The 13,216-nt window shown below is 39.0% G+C and overlaps 1 protein-coding gene across 1 annotated transcript; it reads left to right on the top strand.

Annotated features, from left to right (window-relative positions):
- The first annotated feature begins 9,871 nt into the window (after positions 1-9,871).
- LOC131792491 (zinc finger protein ZIC 4) lies at positions 9,872-12,820 on the top strand. Its single transcript, XM_059109861.2, has one exon. The coding sequence runs from the start codon at positions 10,340-10,342 to the stop codon at positions 11,660-11,662; it is 1,323 nt and encodes a 440-aa protein (XP_058965844.1). The 5' UTR covers positions 9,872-10,339; the 3' UTR covers positions 11,663-12,820.
- Positions 12,821-13,216: the final 396 nt, after the last annotated feature.

Genomic DNA, 13,216 nt, shown 5'->3' with positions numbered 1-13,216 from the left:
GCAAAGGGATGTTTCCATAACTAGAAAAATACCGTTTACACTATATTACAAAATTCTCGAATGACAAATATACCCCATGGTCAGTTTAGCATCCTGCCGTTAAATCAGTATTTTATTTAATGTTTTGCAGAGCATAATTACCACAGAACAGTAACTGAGCCACTTTGGCCAAGACGCCTTCTTTCAAGCCGCAACAAGAAGCAATCTCGACAAGAGAATTTCCGCTCAGGATGTACGTAAAGCCCCCCATATTTAGCCTAAGGGTCTAAAAATGTTCCAGAAAGCTGCGTGGTTCAAATTAGTAAGAGTCCTCTCGGATAAGAGATATACACTGGCTGCTTCCCAAGAGGGAAAGTCGGTGGAAACCTCAAATGCTTGAACAATCAAATATCCTCAAGCTTTCAGTTTAACTCGATTGGGAGACAATGGGAGATAATAAGAGGAACAAAGACGAACTCTCGCTAATACAATCAACCAACCAACCAAACAAACATAGTAAAAACGAGCCCACAAAATAAAAACAGTGAACAAACAAAACATTATCTCCAGAAAAGGAAAAAAAGTTGGATAAGGCACAACGATTAAAAGCACAAATAAAGAAAGCACAGTACACTTAAAACACTTTGTCAATTGAGATGTACGATGCACACTACCTCAGCTATTACATTGTCTAAAACACCCGTTTTCCCCTTTATTTCTCAGCCCCTTGATCTCGTCATGTACTCTGTGACATTATCAGATTGTTATTTGACGTGAGGGAATTTTCTGTGTATGATGGCAATATGGCAGGAAGACGGTAAAAAATCACGAATCACTGTAAAACTACTCTTCTTATTGACAAACCTCTAACAAATGAGAAACCTTGACTCTCTGATCATGTTTATTGTAAAAGGCGCTGACGGCAAAGAAAAGGTGTGATATGCCCCCTTCTTGTAGTTTAGTGCGTCTTCTCTATTCCTCACTGCCATGACTGATTATTACGTGCCTTACGGGAGAATGGAGAACAATTGAGGCTACATGCCTTACCTTATCCGATTTGGCTTCCCTTCTGGCCATTTCCTACATTATCTTACCGCGGATACCTCGAAAATATGAGTCGATACCTGACAAGTCAAAACAAATAGTGCTTCAGTCCACAAAATTTTTCAACACCAGTTCAATACCACGCATCATCAAATATTTAACTGAAATTTTCCACTTTGACTCGACTTCTCAAAATTCTAATTAAATTTGATTGATATGTATAATGTACTGAAAAAAAAATTTAAAGGAAACATCTTTTTCCCCTCTCTCTGGTTATTGCTTCTCAACCGCCTGCTGACTCGATCTCCCGAAAACTCGCCAACCCTTTCTAAATTCCCTTGAAGGTTAAAGTTTTCTCAAGTCTACAATCTAGTCTTGGCCTTAACGCAGATCTAGACCAATTATATCTTTTCCTGGTCATAAAGAACGTCAAAGTTGAGTCAAATTCAAAATTCCACGTCCTCGATTCTTTGCATTTGCCAGATAAACGCTTCCAACCAATAAGAGCCTGCTTACGTTGTATTGCTCATGATAGAGTAATAACCCTGAGACTTAAAAGACGGAGGGGGCGCAGTTTTCCACAAAACGTTCTCGTCAAATGACACCAAAACTCGCCCACTCTGTATCCAGAACACCTCCCCTCTTACGGCCTCCTCCCAGACCCTCCCAAATCACTGAGGACACAGCCCTTGGAACTATCAGCAGTCATTTGAATCATACGTTTTGCTCGAATTATTACATATCGTAGTTGAGTACTGCAGTAATTCCATAAAGTGGCATTTTTCTCTCACTTGTAGCCTCGAGAAAACACCTAACTGATTGTACTGTCTTAACAATACATCTGCTCTTGGGATCTTAATGCACTCTTTCTGACGTCACTGTCCAATTTCGAACGCTATCGCTCCACTTCGGATGCCATCGATCCATTACTGACACTTTCGTCAGATTTCTGACGATATCCTCCCTTTTTCATACTACTATCCATTTAAAGATACCTTCGTGAAATTTTTGACGCTCTCGTCCGATTTTGGATAATATTGTCCGATTCTTGACACTATAGCCGTTGCTGTCCGTTTTGGGACACTTCCCTCCGATTTTGTATGTTGTCATTCGTCAACGGAGTTTTTTTAGACCATTTTCGGGCGCTATAGCTCAATTTTGGACGGTATCTACTGCTTTCTGACACTTTGTCCTCTTTCAGTCTGATTATGGCAAGCACAACATCTTTCAACCAAAGTTACCACACTCTGGCCATAATTGAAATAAACTTGCTTCGATTTGTTTTTTTCTCCCCTTTACTTCTTTTAATCCCCGATACACCGGACCATGTTTCAATGATAATGAAAAGACAATGGGTACAAGTAATGACTTAATTTGTCGTAAATAAATGTAGTGTAAAAAAGTCGACATCAACGATAACGCTTAAGAAATAGTGTTTTAAAATCCGTCTAGGGCACGACACTCACAAGAGATTTTCACCGTTCGCCAATTTAATTGTGGATTTTACTATCAGAGAGGTGCTAAGTAAAGAATCAGTTTCTCTTTGAAGGACTCGTACCATCATGAACTTGACAAATCGTTATTTTGATTCTGAAAATTAAATCACACAACATGTAACACTGCATTTTAAAATACTGAGAATTCCTGGTGAACTTTAACAAAATCTAACTGGCACCCCCATAAGACTCTCCGTTTGTTTTAAATGCTTCAATGATAATTAGGATGGAAACAATGCATAACAAAACTCAGCTTTCCAAACCTGTGCCAAAACTTCTACAACCACCCTAAAAAATTCAAAAACTTTTCGATTCGATTTTGCCGTGTAAACCCACCAAGGCATCAATTAATTCTTTTAAGGCAACCTGCTCTCTGCTTGCATGGGCGAGGTTATCCTTCCAGAGTGTCCAGCAACAAGATTGTTCAGAAAAATACGAAACTCGCAATTCAAAATATACGAATTTAGGACACTCACAATTGCAAATAATAGGAAAATTATTGAAAAAGTTGGAAAATGGGAACTTTATTCCCAAAACTAGGATAACATAGGAAACCAATACCACTATGAAGGACAAAGATTAGATATTTACACCTTTTCTTTGAAAGACGACTTGGAATTCCATATTAAATTAATCAATGCAAATTCCCTGGTTTTAAAAAATACCCGCTGAACTACTCCAGTTTCAAATTATGTGCTGTCTTTTCAATCTTTTAACATCAAACCAGCAGACAACACTGAGCAAACATAATAGATCCTCGATGAAGTTTTAAAGCCACATTTCACTCTAAACTTGACATAAAACGACCAAAGTTCACTCTTAATTGAACTTGGAAACGATAATTCCCCTTTAGCATGACTTAGCGACGACACTTTACCCTTTATTTGGCTTTCTTTTCTTTGATGAGGAAGCATAAACACTCGTTGACAGGGCTTTTTCCAGTGGTTTCTGATTCTTTGTGTAATTGACTTCCTTATAATCCTGATCGTCATAGTAGCTTACTGCTGTAGGAACTTGGCTTTCTTGACTTTGATGAAGAGGAAGCACAAACACTAGTTGATAGAGCTTTTTCCAGTGGTTTCATGTTCTTTGTGTAATTGATTTCCTTTTGCTCTTCTCTCACTGTTTCAAGCTTCCTCTTTGCCTTTTCTTCATTTGATTTCGCTCTACCAATCATGAGACGCCCATATGTTAGGAGAACGTACCGCAGCTAAAAGGCCATCCGTAAGGGGAATTTTCTCTTGTTTGCAATTCCTTGGATCGTCAAACTCCCGAGCGTCTTTAACAACTCTTAGGCCAATGATGGTCCTCTCTTCAAAGAGTGTCCTTCCTTGTGTCACAACGCAGGCATTGCGAAAGACTCCTTCCTGATTCAGCATTTGTCCGTGCAAGAATAAGCTTCACTTTGACAATATATGCTCCACATACTATTAGGAGACTTAAGATTGAATACGAAGGGCCATAAATGGTCAACTGACTGATCTATTTAACTGCTCAACATCTTCATCGACAGAATAAGCCTACCACTCATCTTGAAGAATGCGGACATCCAACTGAAGCTGCTATGTTTTTGCCAGACTTGCAATTGCCCTCACACCACTTGCACTTTCCTTCTTCAGGGGTTTTTAACATGGGAGGTAAGACTGCAGATATGCAATTGATTTGCTATATAACGTACGCATGCCGCGAAGTAGAGCCTTTCGATGCTCTGATTTATCCCTACAGTCAATACTTACAAGGCCACTTACAAACTTTTTGCATGGGCCTCTTTCTTTAAAAATCCAGTTACAACCCAACGTAAGATTTTACTACACTTTGAAAAGCCTGCAGACAGCTTACTTTTTACATAACAACCAACTTTCGATGAACTCTTGCAGAGTATTTTCCTTCTGCTGACTTCAACAGTCACATGAAGTACAATATCATATAACTTTTCTAGGGACAAAAGATGCAGTGGGAAATCTTTGAGAAAAAATTTGGAAACAATACATCGTAAGCTAGGAACAGAAGTACCGGCAACAGTGAACAAATAAATAATTGCAGCAACTTCACCTAACTTTTAGATTCATTTAAAAAATCATGGTCATGAAACAGCTTGCTTTATGCTACATCTACACCTTAGACTATAAAATAAATTTTCAATTCTGTAACGCATGTTGCTCAATCAGCTAAAATATTGAGAGAAAAGTGTGTAACAGGAGAAAGGAATCTGTTGATAAAATAAGAAAAAATAAGACCAGAGAAATTGGACACTAAATCCTTCTCTGCTTAGCTAAATGATCATAAAACATCAGGGCTCAAATTACCTTTACCAGTCTACTCGTCTAGAATTTGTTCAACCCATGAGATTGAATGAATCACATCTACCTGTGTCTGAAATAGTCTCTCCACTGCGATTCTACTCAACGTTATCTAATGTTCCTTTATCTTACGTAAACTCGCATTTTATACCCTATTCACACCAGCAAAACACGTTTTGTTAAATTGACTTTTACCGAATGAAAATCACAAAGAGAGAACTGGAAAAATTTAATTTTGCGTAGGATTCAAGTACTTGCTAACTTGCATTTCCAATGTGCTATATTTTAAGTAGGAAATATTAGGTAAAGATGGCCCTACTAGTATAACAAAACAACTTTAAAACATGTTTAAGCTTTGGTGTGAATGGGGTATTAGAGAAAATTGGCAGTTTATATCATTTGTAAGAGAGCTCCCTTAATTCGCTTTTCCGACGCCCCTTTCCATCCATGCACTGGGAAATGACACACCATTCGTTTTAAAGAAAGTTACTGCTGACTTGATTGATCACCCAACTTATTACAAGAAAACAAAATTTACCGCTGTGAATTTAACCCCTCGCAGTGCTGCGTCATTTTCTTTACAAACTTGCCCTCTCAGTACCTTAATCATGCTTGCTATTATGGGCTCGAGGAACAAGTAGAACTTTTCCATGAAGAAGGCCGTGTCACATTTTCGTGTTGTGGGACACTTCGTCAAAAAGAAAACAGAAAGTTTAGCTTTTTGATAACTGATCCCTACTTTATTACTTACAGAACTTTATTACTTACAGAGAGACAAAAAAAAGTTGTCCTCACATGGCTTTGGCCTGAGGTGGCCTAGTAAAATTGCAGAGAAGAAATACTGAAAGCAATGTGACAGGTTTACATTCACCAAAAAAGCACAACGGTTAACCACCAACAAGGCGTGTAAAGAGCGTTGTCAATTGGGTTCCGTGACTATTGTGAAGGTAGTGTTCACGAAGGCTTGATATCACAAGTACTTTCACTATTCGATTGAAAATTGTTCAATGGACAAACTTTGCAAGTTTATCGTAATAGAATGAGAGCTCTAAATCTCTTTATCGTGAGAAAAGCGAATATATGTTGTGCAATGTACAGGATTCAATGATTTTGTTATTACTTGGGGAGGGGAGAGGTTTAACCCTTTCTTTTTTTCTTTCATTGCGATAGCACGCTTGTTTCCTGTATTTCATTAAGTTTTATTTGCCACTGTTACTGATTGTTGTTTAGCTTGCCTTTGTATGCCTCGGCTATAATAGCAACAAAGAACCTGAGTAACGCTTTGTACAGCCTAAAATTTTCCGCTCAATTTTCCGGTTTGTTTTTCGCAATCTCCATCCTCAGCCAACGTTATTTCGTAATAGTCTGCCCATAAGCTCTTTTGAGTATTTCCATCCGACAGAACTAACACTTGATAGTCTCCTGCTAGCTGAAGGTAGTTTGGCACATTATAAATAATGACATACGCACGAAACTCCTTTAAAAGGTCCTCGAAAGGAGATTAATAAATACAACGATATTAAGACACCGAAGGCGAAACTCTTGATAATAGTTAACGTTACCTAGATCTCCTGCTGGGAGAAAAGTGGAAGATACACTTTCTACCGACAACTTGAGTAAATGCTGCAATCACATTAGAATAAACATTGCATCGATCATGTCGATGGAAAGAATAAATGAAAGCTTTGGTACTGTGATTTCCTGTAAACGCTATCCAATCTTGGCGGGATATATCAGTAAATTTACAACGAAAGAGATGGACATCTCTCTCGACAAATCTTACCATTAAAAACGACAAAGTATTGTAAAATTGATGCCTGCCATTTAGTTTACATTTGAATACTCTTGAAAAGTAAAAAGAAAACAGAAAAAAACGAATCAAGCTTTTCGACAAGACATATGCATGACTTGGTAAATAGGTCTAATACCTATTATACAGTTAATGCATCATTTACGATTCTGCCACACAATGCCTCATAAAAGAGTCTTTCAAGAAACTATTAAAAGGAACTGAAGCACGCAACCCATTGGAAAAGAAAACACTTATGGTTTTCTATGTTTTTTAATTATGGGTTTCAACCCGTCGTAACTCAACAATGTCGGTCCAAAATAAGCAGATGGGTATTCTTTCTAGATTCCTCAAGGCTGCTTTAAAAACTGTTCAGACACCGCTTAAATTTCTGTCTCCATGTGAAATTACGTCACCCACCGTGAAACAGTAGTTGACCACTGAGAGATATAGAGACACCTGGTCAGGTGTGGCTATGAATGCAGTATGAAGCGAAAGGGAATTCTGGCCTTGGCCCCCATGCGCCAGTCAATGTCTTCTATTTCTATTGTTACGTGTATTTTTGGCCATTACTCCAAATTTCGCCTTTTAAATAATGCGGTGTATTCAATAAATGTCGGCATTTAATCACAACACAAGAGGAATCGGTTGAAGGCGTGTAATGTTCCGGTAAATCTATTTTCTTTGTGGTGAACCGACTACAGTATTTTTTCCGTTGCGGTCTATGTGAACTTTAATTACTAAAAATAGAAATTTAACTCTGCACGGATCCGTGATTTCCATAAAATGAGGAGATTTGAAAAACAACACTTAAGAGCGTGACTGAAAATGAAGCAAGTTAATGGTTTCATAAAAAGGAAAGGAACCTCGAGATTCGTCGAGACAGTGAAGTCTACAAGTTTATTAGACAAACATTCGGCTTTGTTTTCCTAATTTTTAACATAAGTATTATTTCTTTTGTTTTCTCTTTTCAATTCTGAGACTCCTGATGGCAAACTTCGGTAACTTTACATAAAAGTCGTTGCGTTATTTTTTTTTTTTTAAAAGGATGGTCGTGGGTCATGTTTGTTTTGAAGTTTAGCATAGATTTAGGTCTAAGAGAAAAAGCATATTTTACGATGAATGCAAACAATAAACACAGCAAATCAAGACACGTGTGTATTATCAGTCACGACATGCCTGTCATGTATGATCGATTAGAAATCAAAAACAAAAAACACAATTCAGGATCCACCGTCCCTTGTGTTTTACATAATGGTCGAAGAGTTTAAAATGTCGTTGATTTTTTGAGTTGACACTCATTAACCTTGAGAAAGATTAAAGGGATTTCCCAAAGAAAGGTTCGGCTGTGAAATGGCGCCGGCACAAAACTCAACCTCACTTGTTTATTTTGTAGCTCGGATCTAAACATCCCTGTGAGACTAATTCCTTTCAACGACTAAATTACCTGCCGTAATCGAGAGGAAATTGTATCACAAAATTGATGAGGCTGTACAAGGAATAACGCATATGAACAGGTGAACGAACCTTTATTCAACTGGATATTTTGCGCAACAAAAGTTGCAGTGCAAGGCATTAAAAAAGGAAAAACGTCATTTCCCAACCGCAAATCAATCAGACACGTTGAAGTGTCATTTGGTTGGTGTTTGACCAGGCTTAGACAGGTCCTTCACCCTTAGACAAGGGATTAGCGATGTAAGTAATCCCCAACACCACTGTGCTCCCGCCGAGATTCTGTCGTCGTAATCAAACAGATGAACGATTAAACGCGAAAAAACTCTTTTAAGTTTCTCGCACCTGTCGCTCTTTTTCCCAAAGAAAGTATTTTGCTTCGTCTATGTTTAGAAAAGGGATAACAGCTTCCGTGCATCGATTGTGAGTAATGGTAAGCATCAATAACTAAGAGCTCTTTACGGATTTATCTGATCGGTAATGGGATTAATACTCGTGCATTTTGATCTGTGTCATCACACCAAAACCTAAGAAAGCTCACCAAATTTCACCACTAAAACCCAGCTCAAGTGAAGCAATTAAAAACAAACCCACAATACCATACAAATTGGCTTTACCTTTCTCGCATAAAGCTCTCTATGTTTATATACAATTTGCGATTTTTTGATAAATGGAAAGACCCTAAAAATTTCATAGGTCTTTGTAACCTCAGCATTACCGGAAATGGAAAGTCTGGCCAGAGAGAAAAATGTCCGGAAGTATTAAAATTTAGTGAACGGGAAAAGACGGACAGATGGCTAGCAGATTGGGCAAACTTGTATTTACACAAGCAGTTTTAGTGCGTTAATATCTTCATTTGGCATAAAACGCAATAAAATCTTGACCCCAGGTAATGAGAATTGACAGAGCTTTCAAAAACTTTTCGGACTTAGTTGTTGCGGTCTTAATTTCTAAGGCGGATTCCATATTTTGATTTCCGAACACTACGAATAATTCAATAGACTGGGCGAGCAGATTGCTTATTAAATCAAACTTTCTCGTTAAACTGTTGTTTTTTTTATTAAATCAATTTTGAGGACGAAAACTGCAGGCTTAAAGTACTTAAATGGTTATCACGACCTCAGGAAGATATTTGAGATTGATTTCGTTGTTAGCCCAAAACAAACATTTCCCACAGCGACTGAAGATACGTCGAGTGGGTACTGAATTGACGCGGTTTCTGTTCGGAAAAGCGTTCAACATACCTTCCAAATAGTTTACATTCAACGAAAATTGCGGGTTCGTCTTGATTGAATGTTGAACACATCTTTCGTGACATACGAGATAAGATCTTAATGAGGGCGGGGCGCACCAATTAGTCACTTTAACGTGCCTGTCAGCACTTTCTCGGAAGCCTTGCATGAGTATCGAAATAAATAAGACGGGCACGAAAAAAGGGATTCCATTAAAAAACAAAGCATTGAAAAGAAAATAAGACTATAACAACAGACGGGAATCTTAAAAACTATTAAGGTATAGTTAATCACCGAATAAAATAAATAGCCCGTGGAAATGAAAAGCGATCGATATCTCGTTATCTCGCGACCCTGATCCGCTTAAGTCCAGTTTGGGATTTACAGTACAAACCAGAGAGCTCCTTAGAGAGACATAACGAAGAATAGCAGGAAGATAATTGATGATCTTATATAGCTGAATTATAAGATGACCTAAGGTGAGGTAGAATAAAGGTTTAACGCCCCCTAGAACGCTTGTCAATGAATCCAATACACCACATACCCGTGCGTAAGAGCTGCCACCACTGCGATACGACGCGGTGTGGTTACCCCTTAAAAGAAGCAAAAGCACTAAATTGAGTCTAATTCACACTAATGGATTTTAGAGAGTCTGTTGATGTGTTTTGCATTGGACTGAAATATTCTAGGGTAATCTCCGAACGTCAACAAAAGCGAGTCTGACCACAGCAGTCGACAACGACAACTGACGCCTACGGGATCAGTGTCGGAGCATGCGTGTGAAAAGCCTGTTCGATGAATGATTGGCCCGTAAAGCTGCTTCGAAAACAAATTATGCAAGGACCAATCGATTGATAATGCAAGCATCAAGCTGTGATTGAACTCAAAAACACAGATGCAGACGGCCCAGTCAACAGCGTTGGGGCAAATAATCATTTACCATCAATCTAGTCTGGATAGTCTCGTCAAAGAAACCACCACAATCTCGGAAGCAAAATATTTTACGAGGTATAGGGAAACAGCAAATTCTTACCCGACATTGATGTTATGGACAATCTTTCGATGTTTAGTCAGAGCGCTTCTGTTGGCCATCCGACCGTAGCTGACTTCATCGAGCCCGGTAAAGATTCTCCATATGTTGGCAATTCGTTCATGGAGCCCAGCCACGGTATGCTCGCGCGAACAGCCTTCAGCTTGGCTCATAGAATTCCCGAACCTATCGCCGACACCAAGGCAGTGTTTAGCTCTCAAACCACCGGCTATCCATTTACCCCACACACCAGTCAAGTAAGAGCTGCGTGTGCCGCTCAAAATCTGAGTAACAGAGATTACCCGATTCATCGTCAAGACCATCTGCCCGGTTCTAGCTCTTTAGCTCACGGTCCCCACGGACATCCTCTCTACGATCCTGTAGCACCGGGAACGGGTAGATTTCCTCAATGCCAAGGTCCTTCGATACATTCCAATTTCAGCCCTCTGGCACTGCATCAGGCAAGACCAGACGTTAAACGACACAACTTCTATCCAACAATGAACGGTCCGCCAGATCCTGAGACTTCTCAAAGGCCAGCCTTCGCTTTTCCACCGCCAGGCGACATGTACTCGCGAGTAGACATGTACTCGCAGTCACCGTACAGTTACGACCATCACCGCCCTCTCAATTATGCTCAGGTTCACTTCACTCAATTCATGAGCCAGCCACCTAACAAAATCATGACTTGTGAATGGATTGATCCTCAAAACTACCCCAAGAACAAGATCTGTGGCAAGCAATACACCAGTATCCATGAAATAGTAAGGCATATTAATGACGAACATGTTAGCCAAAACGACTCTCCACTACATGTTTGCTTTTGGAGAAACTGTGGACGTAACGGACTTCCGTTTAAAGCTAAGTACAAGCTGGTAAACCACATCAGAGTGCATACGGGAGAAAAGCCATTCCCTTGTCCTTTCCCTGGATGTGGCAAGCTTTTCGCAAGGTCTGAGAATTTGAAAATTCACAAACGAACTCATACTGGCGAAAAGCCTTTTGTATGCGAGTTCCCCGGGTGCGATCGCCGTTTCGCCAACTCAAGCGATAGGAAAAAGCACTCCCATGTCCATACGTCAGATAAGCCATACAACTGTAAATATCAAGGCTGCAACAAAAGCTACACACATCCAAGCTCTCTTCGTAAACACATGAAGTTGCACGGAATATCGCCTTCACCGCCGCCATTAATCGACTCAAGCGGACAAGACAGGAGTCATTTAAGTACCCCCTCACCGTCGGAACACATTCGTCTCTCGATCAGTTCGTCAAATAGCCAAAGCTGCTCGAGTTCACAAAGCGAACGTGAAGTCAACACCAACTGGTACTCGTGTTAGAGGTGGAAGAAAAAAGAGACAACTTATACACAACAACTTCCCTCAAGGTCAGTCCTGTTGTCAGTAAACCACAATGAGACAAACAAAGCGGTTACATTTTAAGGCCACGGTCGATCTCGACAAAGTAACGGACATTCTGTATGTAGAATAATGAGTTGTAGGTTTGATATTGTAGCTCTGTTAGAGATTCTATCAATAGTAGGCGTCATGGCTTGAATACATGACAATAATAATGTACCGATTGAGAATATCCATATGACTTAAGTTCCTGTGGTGTAGAGTGAGTTAAGCTACCTCAGTTAGCTGTGATTCGGCTAACTACAGGAATCATCGCAAAACAAAATTATCTGAAAGTCATTCAGATATGGGAACTTTCTTTAGGTGGGGCAAAAATTGAAACAAAAAAACGATCATTCATGTTTGTTCGTTCCTTTAATTATGACCGTTAAACGTTTTGTAAGGGACGTCAAAATTATTCACCTAATATTCTAATCTGTTTTTGCAAATGTAGCTCCTCTTCAAGAATGACTAGTTTTTGCTTTGTTTTTCTTCTATGTGTAAAAAAGGAAGGATAATAATTAAAATCCACCATTGTTTTCAATGCGACATACAGATGCTCAAAGACAAACCAATACTTTTAACTTACGCTAAATTAATATACCAAAACTACTTGCAGTCAACCTTCAACTATACAGAGATCCAAGAAATTATTGCACTCGCTACTCAATGTTTCTTTACCAAAGTGTATGCTCAGAAAAAGCAGTGCTTGCTCTAGAAGATCAGCATGCACCCATGCGAACTGGCAAACTCTACCCGCTTCCTCAACACAAAATTTTTTGTACTTAACGGAGCAATGTTTCCAGTTTTTCTTTCAGTGGAACTTATGTGGTTAAACACGACATTTTGTTTCTTAGGGTTCGTTTTTAATTAAGCAACGAGAGCCTTTCGCTGATTTATTTCATTCGCTATTCTATTCCAGTCTTATTCTCTGATGCTAACTTATCAATGTATCGATACATTGTCAACTTTAACTCCGTTTGTTAAACTTTACTACACTATTTGCTCTTCTCAAAACACTGTTAGCTGCAGAACAAACTGTTAAGGAAATTAGAACTACTGATAAAAAAAAAAAAGACAAATAAAACAATTGTGAATGGAGCCGTGGGATAGTGTGTCAACCTCACTTGAAGCGATCCATCACGGATTTAAAGAATTACAGTCGTGTGGGAGAAAGTGTGATGGTAAGCCACCAATATGTTTTCCTCAGAGGAATATAACGAATATTTTGTTATTTTTGTGTGTCTGTGTGTGTTCACAAGACGCTAAGCGTTGTCCTTGTGAGTAAGAAAAATACATCTAGCACATTGAACAGGGAGGTCGAACTCAATAGGAACGGAAATTCCCTACGCGCTCCATTGATTGAAACAAAGGCTCTTCATTTTCAACTTTTGTTCGGTTAAAACTAGGATTATAAAATACCTGAATCCCTAAACATTATAGATTACAGCTTAAATGGATGTTTGATTTCGGTATATTTTTGACTGAACTTGTTAT

Source organism: Pocillopora verrucosa, chromosome 8 (genome assembly GCF_036669915.1).
Source record: "Pocillopora verrucosa isolate sample1 chromosome 8, ASM3666991v2, whole genome shotgun sequence".
NCBI classification, from domain to species: domain Eukaryota; kingdom Metazoa; phylum Cnidaria; class Anthozoa; order Scleractinia; family Pocilloporidae; genus Pocillopora; species Pocillopora verrucosa.
Note: the sequence above shows the minus strand (reverse complement) of the source record. Positions and strands in the feature narration are given on the sequence as shown.

Excerpts from the sequence above, each read along its gene's own strand:
- LOC131792491 (XM_059109861.2), top strand. The coding sequence starts at position 10,340 with ATGGACAATCTTTCGATGTTTAGTCAGAGCGCTTCTGTTGGCCATCCG.